General features: G+C 41.4%; 1 protein-coding gene across 1 annotated transcript; it reads right to left on the bottom strand.

The window, feature by feature from the left end:
• On the bottom strand, positions 1-27782 carry ALDH1A3 (aldehyde dehydrogenase 1 family member A3). Its single transcript, XM_066592868.1, has 13 exons — positions 27614-27782; positions 23019-23123; positions 17362-17502; positions 17032-17161; positions 14556-14617; positions 14327-14455; positions 13426-13539; positions 12433-12535; positions 10228-10412; positions 9845-10009; positions 7352-7509; positions 5280-5354; positions 1-4196 (listed from the first exon to the last, which is right to left on the bottom strand). Exons 1-13 carry the CDS (start codon positions 27707-27709, stop codon positions 4124-4126), a joined length of 1536 nt encoding a protein of 511 aa, XP_066448965.1. The 5' UTR covers positions 27710-27782; the 3' UTR covers positions 1-4123.
• Positions 27783-27968: the final 186 nt, after the last annotated feature.

Genomic DNA, 27968 nt, shown 5'->3' with positions numbered 1-27968 from the left:
ATGAAAATACAAAAACATAGTTGATTAATTGCATTCTATTCCATAAATATATAATCTTTATATTTCACTGGTTCATAGAAAAAAAAAAGTGGAATACAGTCTATCTTATCACAATATAAAATATTCTGTACCCAGAATTTACATATTAACAGCAACATTTCTGGATATTTAACAATATTGCTGGTAGAATATATACATGTCTGCTGGCGGTGTGGTGCATACTGTCTGGTTGTAAGGAAATCAGGAATGAAAATCTAACCATTACATATATATTTCTCTTTTGGATGCATTCCCAATATTCCAAAGGAAAATGCTATTGCAACACTGATGTAACCAGACCTTGTCGAAGTGATGTTGCTAATAGTGGAGATGCCTGGCATCCCTGAACTGGGCACTGTACCCTCCTAGCAATGGTGGGCTCTACAGCTGCACAACATCCTTCTCCTGTGCTGATCTCCTATAGCACCAGAGCAGGAAGGGCATTAGGGCTCAGTTCAGGGTTTCTTTCTCTCTGCTCCGTTTTTGGAAGAGAAAAACTGAAATAAAATAGATCTGTTTTTTCCCCTATTGATTTTAATGAGGTTTTAAAAAAGGGAATGCAAACGGAAAGGCTTCAATCTGCTTCCATTCTGTTAGGTTTGCATTTTTTTGGACGAGAAAATACCACATTCTGTAAAAAAACAAACTGGAAACCTGACGGAATGGAAGCAAATGGAAGCCTTTCCATTTGCTTTTCGTTTTTTGGAAGCCCTATTAAAATGAACGGGGAAAAAACAAAGTTTTTTTCCCGTTTTTTTTCAGTACTTCTCCTCCAAAAAGACAGAAACCTTTAACTGAGCCCTGACGCAAGTATTAAAGCAGCCTTTCATGCATCGGCTGCTAAAAACGGACTGATCATATGCAGCTTTCTGGCTGCTTGCATTGACAGCAGTTTGAAAAAGTGGAAAAGGTAAGCGTGCTGTGCTTTAGCATTAATAGGCCTTATTCACACGGGCTACAAAGTTGCAAGATTTGGTAGCGCTACAAAAACGGATGTATGTCAAGATCATAGTTTCCAATGGGCTCATTCACATGAGAGATGTTTTGTAGCCTGAAAGAACCCATTGGAAACCATGGACTTCACATGTAGCGCTACAAAATCACACGACTTTGTAGCCAGTGTGAATAAGGCCGGCTAGCACTATTGGCGCTACTGGGATAAAGGCATTATAGACATTACTAGGGGAGCCCTACTATGGACACTGCTATAAATATTGTCAGTATAATTTGGAGGGTACGATCAGCAGTGGTTTAGAGGTTTGACTAAAAAATGAATGGGTGAAGCTTACAGTACATCTGAAATGATAAATCTTATGTCCACCACATCTACCAATTTGTTATCTCCACATTGGGGAAAGGTGTATCAGGGCTGAATTTCATCTCATAGCTGGAGGTAACAATGACATTTCATTTGCATGGCAGGACTGTTGGAATGACAGGATAGAAGAAACGCAAAGGTGTGTTCCAATAAACGTGGGCAGAACAAATGCAAATTGTTTGAACCTGCTTTTGAAATTCCGTTTTGGAATAGGTTGTACTATCTATATTTCCAAAAATGTAAACCTCAGAGTAGAAAAAAAAGCAGAAAACAAGTTTTGAGTGACGAAGAATTGATCAACACATGAAATCAACAGTGAGGTCAGGGTGGACTATGATATTTTCCATATTAGATATAGATTGTATATTTCATATAGAAACATTACAAGGTTATGTGAGGAGCAGGGGAGCCCTAAAGTTCACATTACTCAGTAAACAATCACCCCCGGTAAGGCTGGATTCACAAGAACATAGAGCCAGTTGATTTCAATGGGTTTGTTCACATGCACGTACAAAAAAAACAGCATGCTCTATTTTCCTGTACATTCATGCAGGGAAAGAACATTTCTTGAACTCATTAAACTAATTGGCCTTTTCAATGGCTGAGAGCATTGGCGCATGCTTTTTAGTGTGTGCATTAGCGCACACGAATAGTACAGCAAAAAACGGAGTTGCGCGCGCAAATACGTAATGCCCGATGCACAAATGTGTGCATGCTCATGTGAATACAGACTAACTGTACAGAATTTGGTTTTCATATTCAGATCACTTTTTATTAGAGACACCTGCTCTTTTCCAATTGTGGGCCTTTCCTTTATGGAAATTAGACAAGTGACCTTAAATTCAGCATAAAATAAATTCAGCAAGTTTTCCATGGATTTAAAGGTGTATTCTGGTTCCAGCAAGTTATCCCCTATCCATGGGATAGGGATACCTAGATCATTGATGGTGGTCCAACTACTGGGACCACCACTGATCATGAGAATGAGGGCCCAGTCAGTACCCTAATGAAGACAGTGTGGGAACCACAGGTTGCGCAGGCGCACTGTGCTCCATTCATTTCAATGAAAGCGCTGAAGATTCCTGAAGCAGTATGAACTGATGAACCCTTCCTGTCAGCTGATCAGAGCATGTCAGTACCTCCGCGATCACAAAAAGCTTCCATCCGCACAGGCCAAAGTTCCTGCTGAACAATTTCAACACCTAGTACTCGTTTAATGAAATGCTGCGATTGTGAAAGCAAAAAGAAGTCCAACCCACTCCTAGAGGAGTATCTAAAAAAGTGGCCATTATTTAATGGATATTCTTACTTTTGTTTAAAACCATCAACGAGATTTTTGTCACAGCTACATAAGTTGTAAATACTCAATAAACAAAAAAAATAGAATAAAGGGAATCAAGAATTATACACAGTCTGTACAAAAGCAGATGCCACCGCTGTGCACCTATGGTTTACACACTCCTGGTCCTTCCACTACTACCGTTTTGCCTTAAGTGAGAGTTAGGTTAATTAAGGAAATTAGACACACGACTTTATGTAACTTGTATCTCATGTATTTGAGAGAAGTTCCTGGATGCCATTCCCCAACTTGTTATATTCAAAGGGGTATTCTGGTCAGTGGGTAAAATTACAAGCTTTCACCCATCCACTGGATAGGTGAAAACTGATAGGTCGTGGGGGCCCAACTGCTGGAACCTCCAATGATCCCGAGGATCGGTGGGACCAGTGCCCCCACTATTTCACAGTGGAGGATTCCTTCTCACTTTTCTGTAGTGGTTAATGAGCCGCTAGTCACACATGCGCAGTCGCAGCTCCATTCCTCTCACTGGCACAGATATAATGCTAAGCGTTATGCTCAACTATTTTCCTCAACTCCATTGAAATGTATGGAGTGGTGCTGTTCCATTGATTTCGATGAGACTGATGGAAATAGATGAGCGCTGTGTTCGGCTACCTCTGTCTATCCATTGAAATGAATGGAGAGGTAGTGCGCATGTGCTGCGGCAGCTCCATCTTCACCCAGTGGATGGGTGAAAACTTGTAATTTTACCTACTGACCCCAATAAGCCTTTAAGTCCTTAATTAAGAAACATAGCGGTTCTCTAGGTTTTTTTCTATATTCACAAGTAAATGCCAAAAAACCTTTTTAAGTGATAGTCTCAAAAATCACGTTTATGTTTTATCTGTCACAAAACAGTGTGGTTGATGGGGGTGTGCTGGAGGTTGGGATCACTACTGATCCCGAAAACAATCTTATGGCCAAGTGGGCACACTCCAGTGAAGTATATGGGAATTATGGAAACCTTCTAGGCATAGTCTATTTCCCACATATATCGCATCCGCCCTGCTTTCTAAATTATCTTTATCAAAAACCATCAAAATGCATATGGTATCATGAGGAAGGCATATCAGAGTTCAGTAAGCAAGCAACAGGTAAGTTTTGGGATGAAATTATGCAAACTATACTCCATATTTTCCAAAGCCGTGTCCATGTCATGATGAGGCACTCAGATGTTATGTGCTGTGAAGACACATTATTTAAAAAAATGCAATATAGGTGAAGCGGGTGTATAAGACACCGTCATACCATCTGCTGAGTCACAAGGATTAAAATAATTCCATAGCCAGGAGTCAGATAGGTGAAGACGACATTTCTGGAATGTTTCATGATAAAATATTCCTCTTATTAAATGAGTTCTTTATATCTTTGTGTCCTGCTGGCGCAGAATAATGTACCAACTCCACGTCATTCTTGCTCTGTTCTCTTCACAGTGTCTTCGGTGATAATTTGATTGTCACAGTTTTAACTTCTGTGTACTCTGCCAGAGCGTATTCACCGCTGCAAGAAAAATTGTTGGTCGTAAGAGTATTGCACAGCCAAACTATTGAAATCCACATCGCCATATTATTAACAAGCTAATTAATGAGCAACAACATCTCCAGTGTCCATAATATGCTCATTCTCAATGCAATCATGTTTGCCAATACACAACTGTACATATCAGTTATGCAATATCTGTACCAGGGTCACCTCAACCATCACGGACCATGTATGGTACTGCAGACTACTTATAGACCCCCTCAGGTCAAGATGCTACTGCAACCTCAGTATCCTCTATAGATACACCATTGTCACCATTTTTGACTGTGTATGCCAAATAATACACTTAGAGAAAGACAAGGTTCTTGGCAATCTAATACACCAGGTTGGATAGCATAAAACTGAACAAAAGTGAACCCATTTTTCTGGGTATAAGGTAGCAGAGTACCTCTTTATATTTTTCACTCTTACTGATTATATAATTTTTGCCCCCACCGTCTGTTATGACTTATCCTCCCTTTAACTACGTAGAACTGTTTTAGCAATATGACATAGTCACCACTAATTTGCTTTTGCTTTTCATTTAACCTTTTCCAATCCAATTTGTATCCTGGTTTTCCCAGGGGGCTTATTCTTTTTCTGCCTGTTATACAACAGCGCTATCTGCTGGCTAAAGCCAGTACTGCATGAGGTGACACGGTGGATAGGCTCTCACAGCAGAGAGGCTGGCAATATACAGTAAGAGAACCCCAACGGATGTCTTTCAACATCGGAGCTGTACAGCCTTAAATCATAATGTCTTCAGAGGTCAGACAGTGGGTTGGGAAGGGTTAATGGCTCATTCAGCTTGAAAATGGAAAATGACAGCGGCATCTTATATATGAGTTAAAATGTTCTGACCAAAATGAAAAGAAGAAAGATCATTATCATGAAATAAGCTGACTGACCTCTTTCCAATATACATTATTCAGAATATGATTCATTACATTATATTTGGAAAACCCAATTATACTGTAATTTATGTTAAAGATGCCCTTTTGTAGCTCCCATGTGCACTATATAAAACCAGTATCCTCCCATTGCTTGAATAATTGAACTTACAGTTCTCTGCCATTTCCTGACATCTTGAAGCCTCCAAATGGGGTTTGTGCATGGAGCGCGTTGTAACAATTAACCCTGCAAAGCAAGTTAAAAGGTACGTTCAGAGGCTTATATGTGGAATGATCCTTTCACCTGGCCACTCATGGCCGTTTTAATGTGTATAGTGGTTAATGTAACACAATTCTGCCTCACTTTGTGTGAGGATGTACCCACAATCAAGGTTTTACAGAAAAAAATGTCAACCATACTGATGTAGCAAAGTTAAAGGTCTTTTTCACATCTGCGTCCGATAGGGCTCAAAATACCGGAAAGAAAAATTGCTTCATGCTGCACTTGTTCTTCCACCCAAATGACAGGCAGTTGGATGAAAAGCGGACGGACCGTATTATAGTCGTGGGGTCTGTCTTGTGCTGTTCGGTTCTGACCAGAGACTGGACCGTTCGGTCATAGGGATTCCCCCTTCCTGCTCCCACGAACGGAGCAGGAAGTCGGAATCCCCAACGCTGGTGTGAAACTATCTTAACTTTTGTGTGATAAATTTCTTAACGCATTAAATCTCAAGTTGAATTCTGCTGCATCTGTATGCAGAGAATTGTCTCATTAAAACAGTCCCTTTATAGAAATTAGCCAACCAGGCAATCATCAGAGTGAGAGACAATCTTTTTTACCGGCTTTCCACTATGCGTAATAGACCAGGTGCCCTAGCTGCAGACATCCTTCTATGACATCAATATACCCTGACTGGCATATGGAAAGGAATTTAAGGGTTTTTCTGACAGCAAAAAAAATTGTATAGGCAGGAAATAGGTTAAGATTTTTTTTAAAAAGCCACGCTCACTGGTCAGAGGTCTCCCTGGTCTAGTATAGGATTCTGGTCCCTGCTAGCCTGACTCTGGAAGACCAGATAAAGCTGCACTTGTCACATGCCATTAAATGTGCATGTGACCACTCAGCCAATCACTGGCTCACCAGGAATCTCTGACAGGTTAGTATGGTTTATTATTATTTTTTTAACCCATTCCCTGTCCATACATTTTTTTACCATTAGAATACCAAGAGCCTTGTGTAGTGCAGAGTGTAAAGACAGCAGAAATGTAGTCCTAAGTTCTTGCTCACGACCTGAAGGTTGCAGGTTCAATCCCTGCTTGGTTCAGGTATCTGGCTCAAGGTTGCCTCATCTTTCCAAGTACAGTAAAATGAGAGGGTAAAAGATGACTGGGAAGGTAACGTAAAACCACTATGCAAAAACAGTCTGACAATAAAATGTCACCCGAGAAGTCAGTCGTGACTTGGTGCTTGCGTCAGGAGACTTTACCTAACACATACTTGGATCAAGAATTTTGGGTGAAAATATTAGATGTTGAGTCCCCATTGTGGAGACCTGCTGTAGATGTAAAATGGAATGAACAAAACGAACCTTAATAAACTTTATGTTCTGACTAACAAAAGGCTCTCCAGGAAACTATTTTTATTCAAGGACTCCTTTGCATTGCAGCTTACATAGTAAGGTAGAATGTTCCACAGGGGCTGCCTGGTTTCCTTCCACATCCTACAGTGAGACAGGCACAGCTGCTACTCAGTGTGAAGACCCTGCTGAAGAATAGCTGAGGGCCTTCATTTACGAAGACTGGCACTTTTTATGAGCAGGTATAGGTTTGCACCAGAAATTTGCTCCATCTTCATTTAGTTGATGTTTTTGACTTAGACAATGTCTTCTCAGAAACCATGCCCAATTTTTTTCACTCTTCAGATCTGAAGAGCTGCTAAATTTTGCAAAAATGGACCACATGTCACATTTACAACATTATTCTAGCACATTTTCTGCCCCCCAAAAATCAATTAAACTATTTAGTAAATGTGGGTCAATATTTCCTAGACCACAAAAGTATGGCTTGTGGCTAAGTGTGAGACTGGAATTCACTATTGTAAAAGCAGACTGTAAAATGATTTTAGACCTATTAGAAAGATGACTAATACTGAGTCAATAAATTATAGAATATTGAATAAAAATACTAAAAAGAGAAAAATGCATACACCAGTAAATATATAGAAAAAATATCCCAAATACACACCACACTGTTCCGGATTGTAGGGCAGAGGCGATGCTGAGTGCTTTGTCCAAGTTTTCGGTGAACACAGCAGCAGTCAGTCCATATTCTGTGTTGTTTGCTCTCTTTATCACTTCCTCTATGCTCTTGAATTTTAGAATGGACTGAACAGGTCCAAAAATCTGCAGAAAGCACCAACGTAAACTATTACATGGATTTAAGTCCTACCGTTCCAAGAATTACACTACCTAATACCACTGGAATTTACGATGTTTTCACACAGGAGCGATACTCGTTTCATGAATGGAGGTGGAGCTACCAGAGATCTCATCTGTCCGCCTGCCTGCATTGACTGCAAACAGGCAGTCATTCAAATATAAACAACAGCCTGTTTACACGGATGGCTAGTCGCTTGGTTTAAATCTAAATCCCACAATTCTCGTTTGCCAGAGCGAACGATCTGGTGACGTCATGACCAGCTCGTCCGCGCTCAGGCAGCGTGTTTAGACCGCATTTAGAATTGTTCAGTTCTGTGCACTAATCGTTTAGTAATTCAAATTCCTTTATAAAACACTAAATGATCAGTGTTTAAACTACATGATAAGTAAAAGAGCCGGCGCCGATTGTTATGCCGGCTGAAACTGAGTAACGAATGAGAAGCGCGTGATTCACGTTCGTCGTTGGCTGCATTTAAACTGAACGTTATCATTCAATTTTGCTTGTTTGAACGATTTTCTAAACGATAATTTTTCTATCTAAGTGCAGCTTAAAAATAAGTCAATAAAGTATATAAGTCATTGAGGCTTTTGCAATCTGCAGCTATTCTTTTGCTACTGGGTCTGAGGCGTAACAATAGCGCTTGCAGAGGGTGTGGTCGCACCCAAAGTCTGAATCTTAAGAGGTCCATAAGGTCTCTCTTCCACATATGAAGAGATCATTGCTATAAATGAAGCAGTTTAGTTGGGGGCCCATTATAGATCTTACATTAGGGCTAGTAACTTCAAGTTACACCTCTGTCCAGAAACTATATTAGAGTAGCTCAACAAGCTACACTGTTTCCAAAAATTCCCATTCTTTTCTATGGAAGTTACAGAAACAGAGTAGTACCAGCTGTTTTGGTACTCCTGGCTACCCCTGGCAGCAGCAGTCAGCAAAGACAAGGTCAGGGCACCCCCATTCTGGCAACAGGTGCGAGTCCCAGAGGTGGGACCTGCATCTATCCGACATTTGTAGCATATCCTGTGACTATGCCAAACTGTAAGCATCCGAGAAGGGAGTATCCCTTTAACAATATATGCAGTTTGAAACGTTAAATTCAGTGACAGATCCTCTTTAACCCCTTCCTACTGCAGCCCCTTTTTTTTTTTTTTTCATTTTTATTTATCCTTCCCACTATCAAAAAATTATATGTTTTTAATTTTTCCAGTGACATGATGGCTTGTTTTTTGACAGGATTGCTTTTATTCTTCAATGGTACCATTTAACGTACCATATAATGTAATGGAAAACTTTTAAAGATTTCTAAGTGGGGCGAGATGGAAAAAATGCATTTGCACCATTTTTGGGGGGTTTGTTTTTACAGATTTCATAGCACAATAAAAAAGATGTCACCTTTATTCTGGGGGTCATTATAATTACAGTGATCCTAAATCTTTATGGCTTTTTAAAGTTTTACTACTTAAAAAAATGAAATTAAAAAATTTGCTTGATCATTTTTTATTTAATTTTTTTCTCAGAGACAAGATGACCAAAAAAAAGCTGAATTCTGGCATTGTGTTTTTTCTGCTGGTGTTCACTGTGTGAGATTAATAATGTGATGCTTTAATAAACTGCACCTTTATGGATACATTATTACCAGTTTTACCTTTTTCATGCTAAAACTGGGAAAAGGCGGCTTTAACCTTTTAATATTTTTATTTTTTAAATAAAATTTTTTTTATTTTACTTATTTTAATATTGTTTTCTGTCCCCAGATCATTTGATTGCTCACACAGTATAATGCAAGACCATAGTATTGCATTATACTGTATTTTTTACCAACATTCTATTAAGACATGCCACAGGTACGTCTTAACCCTTTTCAATCCAATTTGTATCCTGGTTTTCCTAGGGGGCTTACTCTTTTTCTGTTGTTATACAATGGCGCTATATGCTGGCTAAAGCCAGTACTGCATGCGGTGACACATTGGATAGGCTCCAACAGCAGAGAGGCTGGCAATATACAGTAAGAGAACCACGACGGATGTCTTCCAACATCAAAGCTGTAAAGCCTTAAATCATAACGTCTTCAGAGGTCAGACAGTGGATTGGAAAGGGTTAATAGGCAATCATTCACATCAGCCTAGGGGGCCTTGAGAATGCAGAAAACACCTAAGTAGATACTTTATAAGCTGGGATAGAGGCATCTGGCAACCTCCCACTTTTCTATTGAAACAAAATGTGCATGCATATAAAAGAAGCCATCAATTGGTTGACTACCAACTATAACCTTGTCAGATAAACATTATACTAAATTACCTCTTCTTTTGCTATCCTCATGTCATCAGTTACTTCAGAAAATACAGTGGGCTTAATAAAAAATCCTCGTTCTCCAACGGCAGAGCCACCACACTCTAATTTTGCACCTTGCTCCTTTCCACTCTGTATAAATTCCAACACCTTGTTGAACTGTTCTTCATCAATCTGAGGATCATAGAGACAGATGTGTTCATTACACAAATTCCATCCATCTACATTTTGTACAGTATCAGCACCAATCTAAGGTATCTGAGCGTAGTTTTATACTCTTTTCTTAATATATTATTTTATAACTACATAGCAGAAAGCTAATAGTAAAATGGTCAAGCAAAATACTAATACAAAATACTAATCCAATACATCATTGCTCTTTATGTCTGTACCTGAGGACCCTGTTGAGTTTTAGGGTCAAGAGGATCCCCAAGAAGCCGTCTTTTTGCATATTCCACACTCCGCCTGACAAATTCTGGATACACGGATTCCTCTACGAAGACCCGGGAAGCTGCTGTGCAGCACTGGCCTTGGTTAAAGAAGACGCCTTGATGAGCACATTCTACAGCCTGTTCCACTGCCAAAAAATATAGGATTTTTAACATAGTGAGAGTTACATTATTGTATAGCAATTAGACAATTCTGAGATGTGCCATTTTAAATACAGGTATATTGCCCACTGTAAATTACAGAAAGCAGACAGGGTGTACAGTCATGGGTACGGGTGTATGGACAACCCTTATTAGTGGATTTTGCTGTTTCAGTCAACCTATAGAACCACCACTATTTTTTCCTTGTTAATTGTCTACATAGAAACTTAATTTCAACTCTTAGGACCATGCAGCTGGAGGGAGGGGGACTAGCAGCGGGGAAAAGTAAGTAATCTTAGAATTCTGTTATATCATTTAAGGGGTTGTAAGGCCAAATACATTTCAGAGGGCTCAGAATGGCGTAAAATAGGTTAAACTTACCTTACCAACCACTCCAGTTGCCAGACTTCTTGGGGCTTCTGGCAGTGTCTATTTCCTGGGCTCTCTAAACATGAACATGTGACCACTGCAGCCTATTACTGGCTGCAGTGAGAGCCAGCAATTGGGAGCAATGGTTACATGTCCTTGTTGAGAGGATCAGGAAGTAGAGATCAGCACGGAACCCAAGGAGCATTAGAACGAGAATGGCAGGGATCGGTAAGGTGAGTATGACTTACTTATTATCTTAGACCATTCTGAGCATTCTTTTTGTAGTTTTTAAGGGTCTGGATAACTCCTTTAATTTCGAACATGGAGCATACATGTGTTCTGTTAAGCTAATTATGAGTGAAAAACATTCCTTATCAAATACACCATCCGGCCAAAAGTAATTGGACACCTGAGCAAGAATCAAAAGTAGTATTTATTTACATATGTTATCATATAGTGGGGCCCCCTGTGGCACTAAGGACAGCCTGCAAATGTCTGGTAAGTTCTCTAAAAGAAAATGCACTGGCCTGTCTACAATGGTGCAAGGAGCGTCATCATTGGACAGTTGAGCAATGGAAGAATGTTCTATGGATCTATGGAGTGGTGAATCACGCTACTCCATTTTCAAATCAGATGGATGTACCTGAGTATGAGGATGTCTTGGGAATGCCTTTTGCCTTAGTGTGTTGTGCCAACAGGTAAGTGCAGCGGATGTTGCGTTATGGTCTGGGGATGTTTTACAGGGCATGGTCCATTTGTTTCAGTAGCAAGAATCATGAACATGGAGATATACCTTGATATTCTAGACCAAGCCTGCAGAACTCTTGGAGCCGCAGATAGGTTTTTAGCGGCTGACTTTGTAAGCAAACCATTAAATACCTATCTATTCTATAGTTTAATAACTTAACGTTTGAAAACAATTTACATTTACAATATAGTGAAGAACCTAAGAAAAGCCACAAGCAGAATCACATATAACATTTTACCCTGCAACGCTGTTTTTGAAGTAGGTTTGAGGAGATATATTTTCCATGATTGGACTGGCCTGCACAAAGTCCCAACCTGAACCCTACTGAACATCTTTGGGATGAACTGGAACGCCGGGTCAGGAAATATTAATAGTGTCTATCCTTTTTGAGAGAACTTGTCAGATGTTTGCAGGATGAATTAAGGGAAATACCAGCTGAAGTGTATCCGACGTTAGTAGAAAGTATGCCATGGAGAGTATCCCATGTCAATAGGCCCAAATGAGGCCCCACAAAGCATTTACATATGTGAATAATTACTACCTTTAGTTCTTGCTCAGGTGTTCAATTGCTTTTAGTAGGATAGTCTGAACAAATTCTCTGGAAGTAAACATTGAGCAGTTTCAAAATGTTTATGTTGCTAACAAAGGGATGTAAAGTTAAAGGGGTTGGACCATACCAGTGGGGATGTGACTACATACTTGACCGCTGCACCATTCATACGGGGAAACATGGGACCTGGTTCTTGTAATTAGTGAGTGTCACAGTGGTCGGACCCCAACAAATCAGACATTTATCCGCTATCTTCTAGCTGGGAGATTAGTTTAAATCTTAGGACAACCTCCTTAAAAATGGAACAAATAAAAGAGATTCACAATACATTAGAACTTACAATTAGCATCAGCAAAGACAATGCAGGGGTTTTTCCCCCCGAGTTCCAGAGTGACGCGTTTCAGATTGCTTGCAGAGGCTGCTTCTTTAATCAATTTTCCAACCTGAATGCAAAAGTCCACAAATAAGGTCATAATTTATTCTTCAGCACTACTTCTAACATTCACTACTGTGATGAAAGCCCTAGATGGCGCTGTAGCTTTATACAAAGACATTCATATATGAAGGGCTGCGAGAAAAACAGAAAGCTAATGAAAACCTGTATGTTCTCCTGACGTGTCTGCTTTAGAAAATACCTATATTCTACATGAACTTATTATTTCCACTAAAGGAACTATTATTTAGAATTGCAGTTATAAGACAATGAAAATCTACCAAGCATTATTCAAAGGACTAAAACTAATAATGTAGCTGCACTACCACTTTTGACCACTAGAGGCAATAACATATTTAGTTGATTTTATTGTACAGTGCAGCTGCATTATGTAAGTTACAGAGGACACTGCACAGAGCACATTTTCTCAACTTTTTACAGTGTGATATCCCATCTGTGGTTTTGACGGTCGCTCAATAGGTAAACAATGAAGTCAAAAAGTAAATAGTGAATTTAGCTGTACTGTGTATGTATACAATAAATGAATCATATTGTTTGTCATAGATTTATGTCGAACTTTCTTAGCATAATAATTAGTAACAGTGGGCAAGAACACAGTATATCACCTAATCAACTACTAATTTCTTGTTTTCTTTTATTCCCAAATTATAAATCCTGCATTTGGCCTGGAACACATAAAGGACCAGGTAAAGTAAAGTCCATGCTGAACCCTGTTTCTCTTGGTCTGCCAATCTCAGGAATATTATGATGTACAAGAACTCCCAAACTCATGGTAAAGCTATGGAATTATGAGGTAACGAAAATCTAACAGGTATTTTTCATTAGTGGATTCATGGTACACATTAGTTCAGCTTTAGGTTTTTAATTTCCACTACTTACTTCTGTAGAGCCAGTGAATGCAACTTTGTCAATGTCAGGGTGGTGAGATATGGCAGACCCAGCTGTGGGCCCATAACCTGGCACTATATTGACTACACCAGGAGGGAACCCAGCCTGCAAAATGATTTAAAAAAAGTGTAAATTCCATTTGCCTCTATTAGATAGTCTAAAGAAGTAATAATTCATATTAACTGTATTACCAAAGGATATCACAGAAAGCTGGCTAAAGACTTGTTCACACTGCCAGTATGTCATTCCATTTTTCAGCTCCATTGTAGGTCCCAAACAGTGGTAGAACTGGAACTGCTGGATCTGGCATATGTCAGTCCCAAATGGTGCCAGAGATACCCCATTGTTTAATGGAAATCACATCTTAGATCTTTAAAAGGGTATTCCGGAACTAAAACTACTGATAACTTATCCTAAGGATAGGTCATCAATACTTGATTGTTAGGGGCTTACCGCTTGGGATTTCCGATGATCATCTGATCGTTTGGCCCAATGTACAGCAGGCCAGATGTCTTCATAAGTGGTCTTATGAAGGAAGGAAGTGGAATAACCTGTTACACTCCCATTGAAACCAATAGGAGTGCTGCCTCCTATTACACGTCTGGCTCCTCATTGCGGTCAGGGTTAGATGTACATTCCTGACCACAATGAGAGGCAGAAATGTAATAGGAGGCAGCTGTGCCATTGGTTTCAATGGGAGTGAAGCTGGCTTTTACACTTCCTCCCCTGACCACATCTAACAATGTCTGGCCCATTGAATACCCCTTTATTTTCACAAAAGGGTCAACTTTCTATGATATGTATTAGATAATCTGCCATTATGCTGCTACAGATATCCAATATATAGCCTTGTGAAGCATTTACATTGACACGTACAGACATATAGGCCTACCTCTTTAATTAATGATCCCATATAGAGTGATGTGAGTGGAGTCTGCTCAGCTGGCTTTATCACCAAAGTATTCCCACAACACAGGGCTGGGCCCATCTTCCAGATGAGCATCATCAGGGGAAAGTTCCACTGTAAGGATCATATACATTAATAGATTAAAAGATAAATAGGACTGATATTTCACTATGATTGATACCAGGAGATATTCACATATGCAATGGATACTCACAGGTGTGATGGCTCCACAAACTCCGATAGGCTCATGCACGGTAAAGCAGAGATAACTTTCATCTAAAAGAACATGATATAATATGATACAAAGAAATCTTCACTTCACTATAAAGGTAAACAATTGTGATAAAAGTTTGTGAATAGTTGGCAGGAGATGAAAGCTGCCACCGTGTATGAAGAAGAAGCCGACTTTTCACATGGCTTGTACTTCAGTTTCTTACTGCTAGAGGGAGTGATTTTACCATCATGGGAATAGTAGAAAATAGGACCTTTGTTCTGAGTATGTTACCATGTAACAACTGTGACAATTGTTTTTTTTTCAGTGAGGATAATCTCTTGGCAAGACATTAAAACAAAATGCTACAATATAATATGCTAAGAAAAATGGCTGTAAACTATGTAATGATATTGCTAGTTCTTGACTGTCAACTAAAGTAAAGTTATTGAAGTATACCTGGCATTTCGGTTGACTTATCAGAATAAGCTGTATTGTGTATGCACATGTGGAACTGGCATTGCGTATTTGCACACACATGTGTGTGATTTACTGTACTTTTTGCGTGCACAGGAAAACACTTTTCTTTAAATGGGCAAATAAGTTAATTAGTTCATTATGTGCTATTCTCGTACACAAATGCGCAGAAAATAGAGCATGCTGCTTGTTTATTTGCACAAACAAAATGCACATGCAATATACACTTACGTGAAGTAACCCATTGAAATCAATGGGTTCTATTCACTGCATATTGTGTACACAAATGTGTTCGTGTGACACAGCCCTAGGCTATTGAATGACAGCTGAGAGCTGCCCCTGATTGGTCCCTGCGCTGAGCCAATCAGAGGCAGCACTCACTCACCCATTCATGAATTCATGAATGGGTGAGTGAGAGCTGCCTCTGATTGGTGAGGGCTGTGACCAATCAGAGGCAGCCCATTCAGCAGGCAGGGATTTTAAATCCCCGGCTGCTGAATACTACACAGAGCAGTTCAGGAGAACTGCCGGCCGGCCGCCGCTGAACTCCGGCTGCAGGAACAATGTATATATATTTTTTTTATTTTTACACATTTTAGGATGATTTTCAGGGAAGGGCTTATATTTTTAAGCCCTTCCTGAAAATTCATCCCGCGCTCGCCGGCAGCCCATTGCTTTCAATGGAGCCGGCTGTATTACCGGCTCCATTGAATTCAATGGGCGAACATCGTTCTTCTCTGTCACCGCTGTTACAGCGGTGGCAGAGGAGAATGATCTTTGTAGTATATGTTTTTAATGGGGTCCGCACTGCTGCCGCCGGCCCCATTGAGCGCATATATAAAACACAAGGAATCGTAGATCGCAGATAGGCGCGATCTGCGATTCCTCGTGTCTGGCCCGTTTTGCCGAAAACGCTGCCTGCTGCAGATTTTTCGGCGATTTTTCGGCCCCGGTCACGCGATTTGCGGATGCGCATCCGTCATGCGATCCGCAAATCACGGCAAAAAACGGTCGTCTGACCGAGGCCTTAGGGTGTATTCACACGGGCGAAATTACATGCGTGTTCTGTCCTCATCTGAGACGGGCAGAAGTCACATGATAAAAAAAACATTTATTTGAATGGGTTCATTCACAGGAGCAAATTTTCACATGGACTGATGGTCCGAGTTTGAAGAATTGTTACATGTCCTATTTTGGTGCACAGCAACTCGCTCTCGGCCGTGTGAATACAGTCTGATTGTCAGTTTTCCTTGAGATACTGTATGTAAACTAGCTGCTTTGATGTCTCTGATACGCAGAAAGTAGAAGAGATCCTGCTACCCTATCTGTCACATACACAAAGAAGCAACAACAGCAGCATAGACAACATTATAGAGAAGTACTGAGCAGTGTAGATGTGAATCCAGTAACTCTGAGATAGTAAAACACTTAGTAATGGCTGCAACGACATGTCTGTGCGTCTCTCCTTCTCTCTCATTCAGCTTCTCCTCCCTCCAGCCTCCATAGGTTTCTATGGGCAGCACATAATCTGATCTGTCACTGAGCTGTCAAGCCCCTTTTACATGGGACGGCGGTCTGATGTTAAAGCGCCCAACAGGATTTACACAAGAGGATCACTGCTCATTGTCTTCTTGTTTCAGAAAAAGGGTTATTGTCACCCAAGCTATTAAAATAAGTATCTCCTGTTTACTCCGCACCTCTGTGACTATCAGGACTGGATGATATTGTTAAAATTCTAGCTCCTAGACACCCCCGCAAAAAAAGAAAGAATAAAATGAGTAAGTACTGTGCATCAGTTCTAGTATACACAATTCTAATAGGTGACAGGACTAGTGGCAACAGGGATTGTAATAATATTACAGTATGCAAATCTAATGCACAGTAATGTATAAATCTTGTTGTATATACTGTACCGTACATTGTAACAATGCAAGTACCAAAAGTCCCAGGATAGAGAAGACAGAAGCAATACATGACGTCATAAACCAAAACAAGAACTTACCCACCGGGATTGTCCTCCCCTGTATTTTGTCAGACCACCCAGCAAAGTAGCGTAGGGTCCGGATACAGCCCTCAAGGTCTATGAGGAAGGCATGAAGGAATGGTTTTCCAGTATCCATTGTTTCTAAAGTCTGTAAAATAATAGTTGTGGCTATAAACAAGATTGCTGGAATAAGACTTATGTCTTATCAACCAAATAACAGAATTTCATGACTTCACTATTTTCCCCATTGTATTCCTAGGTTATAGCTACATCCCACTTCTATATAATTCCTTGTAACATGCCATAATAAAAGCTCAAGTAACATTGGTATGTAATGAACGGTCTTACAGCTAGAATAACTCTGTCTCTCTCTAAAAGGTCCGCCAGCTTATGAAGAAGTTTCCCTCTGCCACTTGCATCCAGTCTCCTCCACGGGGATCCCTTACAGAACGCTGCTCTTGCCGCTTCCACTGCCTTGTCCACATCTGCCTGTTGAAGATACCACAAAACATCAAAAAGCTGCAGTAGAAGTTGCTCCTATAAGCATTATTTGTATAATGAAAAGTTATAACATTTTCAGAAAACTATTGTCTAGTGATGAGCGAGCATACTCGCTAAGGGCAATTGCTCGTGCGAGCATTGCCCTTAGCGAGTACCTGCCTGCTCGAGAGAAAAGGCTCGGGGGAGAGCGGGGAGGAACGGAGGGGAGATCTCTCTCTCCCCCCCTCCCCCCTGCTGACTGCCGCAACTCACCGCTCCCCCGCGCCGCCACCCGAACCTTTTCTCTCGAGCGGGCAGGTACTCGCTAAGGGCAATGCTCGTTTGCGCAATTGCCCTTAGCGAGTATACTCGCTCATCTCTACTATTGTCCAAATAGTCACTCAAAATAATGCTAGAGCATACAGACAATGTTCACTTGTTTTCAACTTTGCGATTGCTGAACAAATTGTTAGGAGCATTTACAAGGGTCAAAATATTGTTTTTTAAATACTTAGGGGGCGTGAAGTTCTTTAGACCCCTCCCCAATACAGGCTCATTTGTTGATCAGTCCACTGAATGCACAAAATACATGCAATAGGTCTTCGAGTTGGGGAGGGGTTGAAAGAACTTCACGCCCCCAACTAGTTGACAAACGATATTTTCAATGTCAACACTCCAAGAAAATAAACAAGGAGCAGCATCGACAATGGAGTAACAGGAGATTTAACAAGGGAGTCATATTGTTTTATTTTAGAACATTTCCTATTTCTACCATACTTTAATTGCTTAAACTTGTGGATAACCATGTTAAGGAAATTAGACTAAGCTCCAATGGGCGAATATCAATGAGAGGCAAACTATTCTCTGAAAACACATATTTATGTTTAAATGTAGAGATGAGCGAGTACCAAAATGCTCTGGTGCTCGTTATTTGAGTCGAGCTTTTCATAATATTCGAGAGCTCTATTCGAGTAACGAATCCCATTGAAGTCAATGGGAGACCCGAGCATTTTTGTATTTGACCTACCGGGTGCCGAGTTTCTCTCTCTCTCTCTCTCTCTCATCCCCCATCCCCCCAAGGTGGTAGAAGTCTTGGCACACATGCCCATTGAGTCCTCTCTATAGTCCATCCCTGAAAGACAGTCTATAGGATTGGCTACTGTACTGCATCTCTTGCTCTCAGAGGTACTTCAGCTCGGTCCTTCAAGAGTGTTTTGGCAATGAGCAACCATGAACAAAGCTAAACTGTTCTATGTTAGCAGACGTCTCTATTCTACTCTAAGCTGATTCTCCATCCAAGTGCTGATTTGTATCATGGATAAAAGGAGAGAACTGAATACAGTTGACATGTGCAATTGAAAACTGAGAGCTGATCTGTCCCTGGAGGGCAGGGCTGTTTCTCCAAGAGGTAAAAGTACCTTTGTGTTATTAAAAAACATACAAGCACATTAAGTGAGGATGACAGAACACCGTCATATTATGATTAGAGATGAGCGAACGCGTTCGTCCGAGCTTGCTATTCGTGCGAATATTAGGGTGTTCGGGATGTTCGTTATTCGTAACGAACACCATGCGGTGTTCTGGTAAATTAAACTTTCTTCCCTGAGACGTTAGCGCTTTTTTTTGGCCAATATAAAGACAGGGAAGGCATTACAACTTCCCCCTGCAACGTTTAAGCCCTATACCACCCCCCTGCTGTGAGTGGCTGGGGAGATAAGGTGTCCGCCTGATATGAAAGTCTGCCCCTCCCGCTGCTCGCTATGGATGCATTCTATATGCGCTCAATGGGGCCAGCGGCAGCAGCGCTGACCCCATTGAGAACATATAGAAGACAAATCCTTCTTCTCTGGCACAGCTGTAACAGCTGTAGCAGAGAAGAACGATGTTTGCCCATTGAATTCAATGGAACCGGCAATACAGCCGACTCCACTGAATGCAATGGGCTGCCGGCGATCGCAGGATGAATGGTCGGAAAGGGGTTAAATATATAACCCCTTTCCTGCAATTCATCCAGAAATGTGTTACACTAAAAATATATACCGGCGTATAAGGCGACCGGGCGTATAAGACGACCCCCCAACTGTCACCTTATACGCCGGTAATACAGTGGAGAAAAGAATAAAAAGCATTACTTACGTTTTTAGATGATCTGCGGCGCTCCTGCAGGCTGTCGCTCCCTCCTAATCCACGGCAGAGTATTCCTTTCTCCACGAAAGACTTTAAATCCCTGCCTCCAGAAAGACACGTGCCTTCAGCCAATCACAGCCAATGACAATGATGTCATTGAATGGCTGTGATTGGCTGTGTTTCTGGAGGCGGGGATTTCAAGGCTTGAAATCCCCGCCTCCAGAAACACAGCCAATCACAGCCATTCAATGACATCATTGTCATTGGCTGTGATTGGCTGAAGGCACATGTGCTTCTGGAGGCAGGGATTTAAAGTCTTTCGTGGAGAAAGCTTGTCTGCCGTGGACCAGGAGGGAGTGACAGCCTGCAGGAGCGCCGCAGATCATCTAAAAACGTAAGTAATGCTTTTTATTCTTTGCTCCACTGTATTACCGGCGTATAAGGTGACAGTTGGGGGGTCGTCTTATACGCCCCGTCGCCTTATACGCCGGTATATATTTTTAGTGTAACACATTTCTGGATGAATTGCAGGAAAGGGGTTATATATTTAACCCCTTTCCGACCATTCATCCTGCGATCGCCGGCAGCCCATTGCATTCAGTGGAGTCGGCTGTATTGCCGGTTCCATTGAATTCAATGGGCAAACATCGTTCTTCTCTGCTACAGCTGTTACAGCTGTGCCAGAGGAGGACGATCTTTATGCCGACAGTGGGGGGGGGGGGGGGGCACTCTTGCCGCTATTGTGGCTTAATAGTGGGACCTGTGAACTTGAGATGCAGCCCACCATGTAGCCCCTCGCCTGCCCTATCCGTCACTGTGTCATTCCCATCACTTTCCTGAATTGCCCAGATTTTCACACATGAAAACCTTAGCGAGCATCGGCGAAATACAAAAATGTTCCGGTCGCCCATTGACTTCAATGGGGTTCGTTGTTCGAAACGAACCCTCGAGCATCACGGGAAGTTCGTTACGAATAACGAACACCCGAACATTTTGGTGTTCGCTCATCTCTAATTATGATCAATGTTCACCTAACTATATTTCCCTTAGTAACTCCTTTGCAAGTAAAAGTGCCCATAAACCTTCAACCACAGTCAGCCAAACAATTGTAATTCTTCCCACTTCTCCATGCACAGTCAAACATTCACATGTTTTCCATGGGAACATTGGAGAAAGTTGCTTCCAGACAGCTCTGAAAGCAGCTAATCTTCAGGAAGAAAAAAGTATCAAGCGTTGATAATCAATCTGCCTGATCTTTCTTCCCCCCTAACATCATCTGTCGAGGGAGAGTCAGAAGGCCCTCATACACATCAGATAGCCAATTCTGCCAAAAAACGGTGGGTTTAGACAATTTTTTTTATCTAATTGTGTAGGAGGCCCTTAAGTCAAGGGATGACCATGCTCAAAGTCTGCAGAGGCTTATTGCACCACTCCTCAACTTGCTCTATTCCAACTTCTCCTTCGTAATTAACAATATATCAGAAAAACAATAGTAACTAGATGCATTCAGACTACTTAGCAAAGAATCAACTCAATGTTAAGGTGGTTTTAGACGACCATATTGGCCCGCGCAATACACAGAGGATACAATCCAGTGATGTCAATGGGTTTGTTCTCATGAATGATTCTCTTGCGCACATTTCATGCGTGAGCAAAAAAAAGGCCCCCTGTAGAAGTCTATGGGAGGAGCACAAATGGATGCTCAATATGCGCAGAAATACGCAATATGCTGTGCAATTTAACAGGAAAACGAACACATCTGGACCTCATTAGGCTAAATAGCTTTTAAATCACGGAAGCGGTGTGTCGCGTGCACTTGTAAACTTGCCCTGCATGCGCAAAAACTAGCTCTATGTGCGCAAATCAATCTTGTTCACTGCGCAAATAGAGTGCACTAAAGCGTGCACAATTACTTATATGGTCATCTGAAACCGCACTTATGTCCAAGTCAGATGCCAAAAACCTTGTCTGGATTGAATGTAACAGTTGTCCAAAAGGACAGATATACACACTATAAGAAAACTCGGAAAACAAATTATTAATACCGAAACTAAACAATGGAGAAAGGGAAATCTCACCCTATCAAACTAGTATCGGAAAACCCTGCCTAAAGCAGGATGATCGCCTTGACAAAGGCGGCCCCACATCCAGAATCTGGGGGCTAGCAAGAGTGTCCCTATATGTAGACATATTGACAGATGTTAATAACAATAGTCATAATAGGTTCTAGGAAGAAGATATAAAACCAAATAAGTAAGAAGACCAGTCCCTTATCTGACTGTGAGATGACACCACAAGGATGTGCATCAGACCTAAACCTTACCATACAGAGGAGCTGGAATCTATATACTACAACAAGTGTTGACTGGCTAGCTGGGGAAACCACCTTCCCACCAACCAAACCCCAAACCTGCAGAGGGATGCTTATATTTAGCACTGGGCACCGAATGACAGGGCGTATGCTCTGAAGCTGCGGTCACAGGGGTTGGGCTGATGTCATGCCACTCTGGACCTGTTTTGGTGCCCCGGTCACCATACTGTGACACTTAAGTTAGATTATTTAGTTATTATCACTATGGTCAAGACTGGAAATTCTGTTTTTCCTGCAACATGGGCTCATCTCAGGTTCCATAATATCACATTCATATCTCCTTTTGGGGTCTCCAGCATGGTTCCAGATGAAACAGCGCACCATGCTGTGTATATCATCTGGGAAAATGCCATAGGGCATAACAAAAGCCAGATGGACCCAATTAGAGTCAATGAGGTCCGTTCTGCGCTATGACAGAATCAAACAGCACCGATCCGTTCAGGCAAGGATTCTGTTTCCTGTTCAGAAACCTGAACTGAAGCCCAAATGCAGATGTCAATGTGGCGGTATACAGAGTAACAACTCCATGTCACTGTACCTTCAGCACCTGCACAGAGGATCACCAACTACCTTGTCATCTGTAAAAGTTAATACTCCCTCTGCTAGATATTATAAAATCGACTAGAGGAAGTAGTAATTTATACAGATGAAAACCTCTTTGTGCAGATGTTAATAGTGTTGTCTTATGGAAGAAGCAGGTGGGAAGAAATCCTGAGAATACTAAACCAAGGGACCTGAATAAAAACAGAGGTTGCATTTTGCCATCTTCACCAGAGACCAACACACCTGCTTAAGAAAACCTGCCTTAGCCCCCCTTATATAACCTCCAGGAAAGGATAATATACTATCTTGCACGTGGGCCATAAATAATTTACAACTGGACAACCTCTTCATATGCTAGTCATTGTTAAATTGATCACAATGTCTATACATCTATGAATTGTTGAAGGACTGCACCTAATGGAAAGGATTGTGTGAACATGATACCATACTGATCATGTATGAGAGCCATGGTTCTTTCTCTCACCTTGTCAGCCTCCTGCACATCACATATCTTCTTGCCAGTGGCTGGGTTGCACACGGGGAACGTTCTTCCACTCACTGATTGGTGCCAGTCATTGTTAAGAAATATCTGAATGAGTAAACAGAAGTGGTGGCTCTTAGATACTGAATATGAAGATGTGCGATAATCATATGATATGTCAGGTACACAGGAATATGCTACAAACATTTAAGAAGCAGCACTACTGAATGCAATAACAAGGCAATGACATATCATGTATCATACAGAATACAATGCACATTCAGACTGCCTGCTTCTAAATAATTAACCAACTGCTGTATTGTTCCTACATGCTACCAAATAATGGCCGTGCACATAACTGTACATTGCGCAGACCTTAAGGCCCCCTGCACACGGCCGGAAATTCCGCTGCGGAATTTTCCGCAGAATTTCCGCCCATGGCCGCTGTCATAGGATTGCATTAGGAAATGCAATCCTAGGCAGACAGCCGCCATTTATCCGCGTGAAATCACGGGCGGAAAATAAATCGCGGCATGCTCTATTTCTGTGCGGGGCTCGCAGAGGCCTGCACAGAAATGCCACTCCCCGGCTGACGGCTCCGCTCTGCGCCCGAACATCAAAGAGCTGGAGCCGCAGGAGAGGTGAGTGCTGCGCTGGTCCTTGCAGGGGCTCAGGTCTGGTTCCGCTGCTAGAATTCTCACAGCGGGATCCAACCCGGCCGTCTGCAGGCGGCCAAAGGCTTTTTCAGACAGGTGTATTTGCGTGCGCAAAATACAGAGAATAGAGCCCATTGATTTCAATCAGTTCGTTCTCATTACCTATTTTTGCACACGCATTTCTCACGAACGCAAATTTCTGCATATTTGCATATCAAAGATCCCCACAGAAGTGTATAGGAGATGCGCTAATGTGTGAGCAAATCTGCAATATGCTGCAAAAATTTATGAAAAATAGAAAACATCTGGACCTCATTAGGCTGAATAGCCTTTTAAATCAATAGTAGGGGTATGTGTCACGCGTACATATGTACATGCCCTGCGTGCATAAAAATGCACAGCATTATGCGCTGATACATGCGCAAATCAACCTGGTTCACTGCGCAAATGCTGAGGCGAGTATATTTGTGCTTACGCTCGTCTGAGGAAAGCCTAAATCAAACTTTTTGAAATTGAACTTGTATGTGATGTGAATGCACCCAAAAAGTTCCTTTAAATTAAGAAGTAACCATATTGTTGGATCTCTGGCCCATCTGGTCTGATCCCACAGAAGAGTTACTATAGCACAAACAGCTCAGAAAGTTACTACCTCCTATAGGAAGGTGTCAGACAACACAGGGCATCACGGTTTGCTGCACATGGGGCTTTGCAGCAGTTGAGCAGTCTGAGTGACAATGCTGACCCCTGTATAACACTGGAGGCGCCAACAAAAGGCAACCGAGCATCGGATCTGAACCATGGAGCAGGGGCAGAAGGTGGCTGGTCTGATGAATCACGGTTTCTTTTACATCATGTGTACGGCCGGGTTCCTGTGCATTGCTTTCCTGGGGAAGAGATGGCACCAGGACACACTATGTGTGGAAGACAAAATCACTCCCTTTAAGGGCTCCTTCACACGATCGTATTTGTGCAAGAATTTGCAGAGAATAGAACCCATTGATTTCAATGGGTTTGCTCCCATATCCTTTTTTTGCGTGCATTGGAAAAAAACACAGCATGCTCTACTGTTGTGCACATTTGTGCAGAAAAGGCCCCCATAGAAGTCTACGTTGGATGCACAAATGTATGTGCAATACACAAGCAGATGCAGGAATAAGGGCAGCTTAACAGGAGTGTATACGCAAAAACGCTTGCCTCAGTGCCACATATTTGGTCTATGAACAAGGTTGATGAGGTTGATTTGCACGCATGTCTGAGCATAGTTCTGCACTTTTTGCGCACGCAGGTCCAGTTCTCACACATGTGCGATAAACCCTTTCCACGCTATTTAGCCTAACGAGGTCCAGATGTGTTCTTTTCCCCACCATTATACGCAGTGTTTCACTCCTCCCCTTGCGTATTTGCGCACCTGCCATAGACTTCTATTGGGACCATTGTTGCACAATACACAGAAAGATAGAAAAAGTCCTATTTTTTTGTGCTCGATTGAAATGCGCAGAAAACAGGCTCATAAGAACGAATCCATGACATCAATGGGTTCCATTCTCTGTGTTTTGCGTGCCTATATTTTATGTGCCAATACGGTCATATCAACTAGCCCTGACAGCGCAATTCTGCGAGAAAAGAACACATCTGGAACCCATTAGGCTAAATAGCCATTTAAATCAGGGCGTGTTTGTCTGCCGCGTACAAACGAATATACCCTGTGGGCGCAAAGAGTACAGTAAAATACACCTATACATGACTCATTCATGGGGCAAATACGTTACGTTGAGTCGCACGCAATTGCGCATATACTTGTGTGAAGGAGCCCTAAAAGTTAAGAGGCTGCAGGGAATTCAAAATATCCAACGGGGTTATGTGACAGCATCAAAATATAGGCTGTCAGGCTGAAAAACACGAAGAACGTGAATCCTTTGCAGATTCTGTAATTCCCTACCAGACTGATCACACAGGTAATGGGAATTGGTCTGAAAGTAAGCTTACCAATGCCCTTTTCTCTGGTTGGACAGGCAGGTGATATCACAGTCTGGTATCAGCATGGTTTATTTACACTTGGAATGACTTTACAATCAGTTTGGTTGTCTTAAGATAAAAGAACAATAACTTTTTAGTAGGTTAGGGCTTTGCCAGATGAATGTATGGAAAGTACACTCAAAGCAATGGAGCGTATTTGCACATGAACAAGGTTTCAAGATAGCAATAATCAGGCTGCTATGAGTCTGCTCATAGTACTGTAATCTTTGTGATCACAATACCAGTTCACACGCATGTTACTTTCGATGGAATAGAATGGATATTTAAAGCCTAGTAAGGGACAGCTGTCTTCTTTTCCCTGCGTTTTACGCAGGATCACACCCTTCCCCTTGCTTTTTTTAAACCTGACATAGACTTCTATAGTAGCTTGCTGCATAACACGCAGAAAGATAGGGCAGGTCCTATGTTTTCTCGAGCGCAGGAATTGTGTGCGAGAAACACGCTCATGAGAATGAATGAACCCATTGAAATCAATGCGTTCCACTCGTCACGTTTTACAGGTGTGAGTTTAACGTGCGCAAACACTTTTGTCTCTTCAAGTCCTTAAAGATGAATTTCAGTGCTGTGCTATCATAAATCAGGGCTTAAACAGACGGGCGCATGCGCTCATACACTCGTTGCTACGGAGCATATTAACGCATGAACTGGGGTTTTTTTTTGACTATTCAAACTCTATGGTGCGCAAATTTGAGAAAAAAAAAGCGGTAAGATAGGTCCTACCCTATCTTTCTTGCACATAAAAAAACTGTGTGAGAAAGATAGGGCAAGTCCCATCTTTTCTTGCGCATAGTACTAATGCGCGAGAATCCGGCTAGTGAAAACGAAACCATTGAAATGATGTCTCGTTTCGAAAATCACATTTGAAAGTGGGACAAAATCACCCCATCTGTTTAAGCCCTCAAGCTAAAATTTGTCCCATCTGTACATAGCAGTTTATACCATTCTACTCCTTGATACATTACTCTATGTGCTGTATTGTAACCATTTGTAATGTAGCCAAATGAGGTACCATGTCTATACTGCTTGTTACCCCCATTTGTAGTTATATATTCATTACCTCTTATACAGAGACACACATATCTTATATACAACCAAGCAACACCGATGTGTATCTGACAGATTGCAGGTTATCCAGATTGAACACACCAATATGGATTTTCAATAGTTGATACATAAGCATATACAAAATGACATCAATCCAATGAAAGTCTTCTGGCATGGATACTAAATTCCGAATAATCATATGCTTATCAAAAATGTTAGATTACTTATTATAGATTGTGTGTATATTGTTCATTATAGATAAATAGCCTTAGGAGTCCAGATCACACAGTATGAAAAGCATTTTTCTAACATGTCTCAGTCTATAGATGTAGCAGAGCTGATTTTGCCAATGCAGTAGAGCTGAGCTTGTTAATTGGTACAGTTCACTTTGTTAAATGTGGTATCTGCAGCTTTCATGGAGTTACTGAAGTCTTATCACAATACAGAAATGGATATATGTAGTATTTAGTCCAAATATAGTTTTTTTTTATATTGCTGTACTTCCTCCCGATAAAATATAATTCTGAAGATCCATTCTTTGTTAATACACCTGCCACAAATAGCACTGAAAATACACTCTTCTATTACTGTATTCTCCTAAGATTTTATTTATGTATATATGTATTTATTTATATTCTAATATACACATAATACATATACAATGAAGATCATCTTAACAGAACATGCTGAGCAAATACAGTATATACAATGTAACATATAGATAAGACAGATGATTAGATCTGGAGCAGTGATTGTTATCTGCCAGTATATCTGTCCTGTAGTATTTATAATATCACATAGGATCCTCTATAGTTATCATGGGTAATGATGCTCATATAGTATGCAGCCTGCAGGTGTTACCTGAGTGTGCTGGATCTCCAGGTTGGGGATGGGTCTGGGCAGCACAGGGGTCTTCTTGTCGGGCAGTCCATTCTCTATGGTGCCATTGGTTGTCATGATAGGCAGGATATATGTGTCCTTATTACCCTGGTGCTTGTGTTGCTGGGTGTCCTGGTCTGTGGACTGAAGGGGAGCTCCTCTCCCTTTAATAACTCAAGTTCAGAGGCATCCTGGCATAGGAGGAGGACAGGGATGTGATTGGATGGAGGAGCTGCCCCTCCACACCCTCCACCAGCCCCTCACAACTTCCTAATATCATAGATCCCACACCAGGGACATGAGTGTATATACTGCCTCTGGGCTGTGCTGCTGCTGG

Source organism: Eleutherodactylus coqui, chromosome 2 (assembly GCF_035609145.1).
Source record: "Eleutherodactylus coqui strain aEleCoq1 chromosome 2, aEleCoq1.hap1, whole genome shotgun sequence".
NCBI lineage: Eukaryota > Metazoa > Chordata > Amphibia > Anura > Eleutherodactylidae > Eleutherodactylus > Eleutherodactylus coqui.
This window is presented reverse-complemented; position numbering and strand designations above follow the sequence as displayed.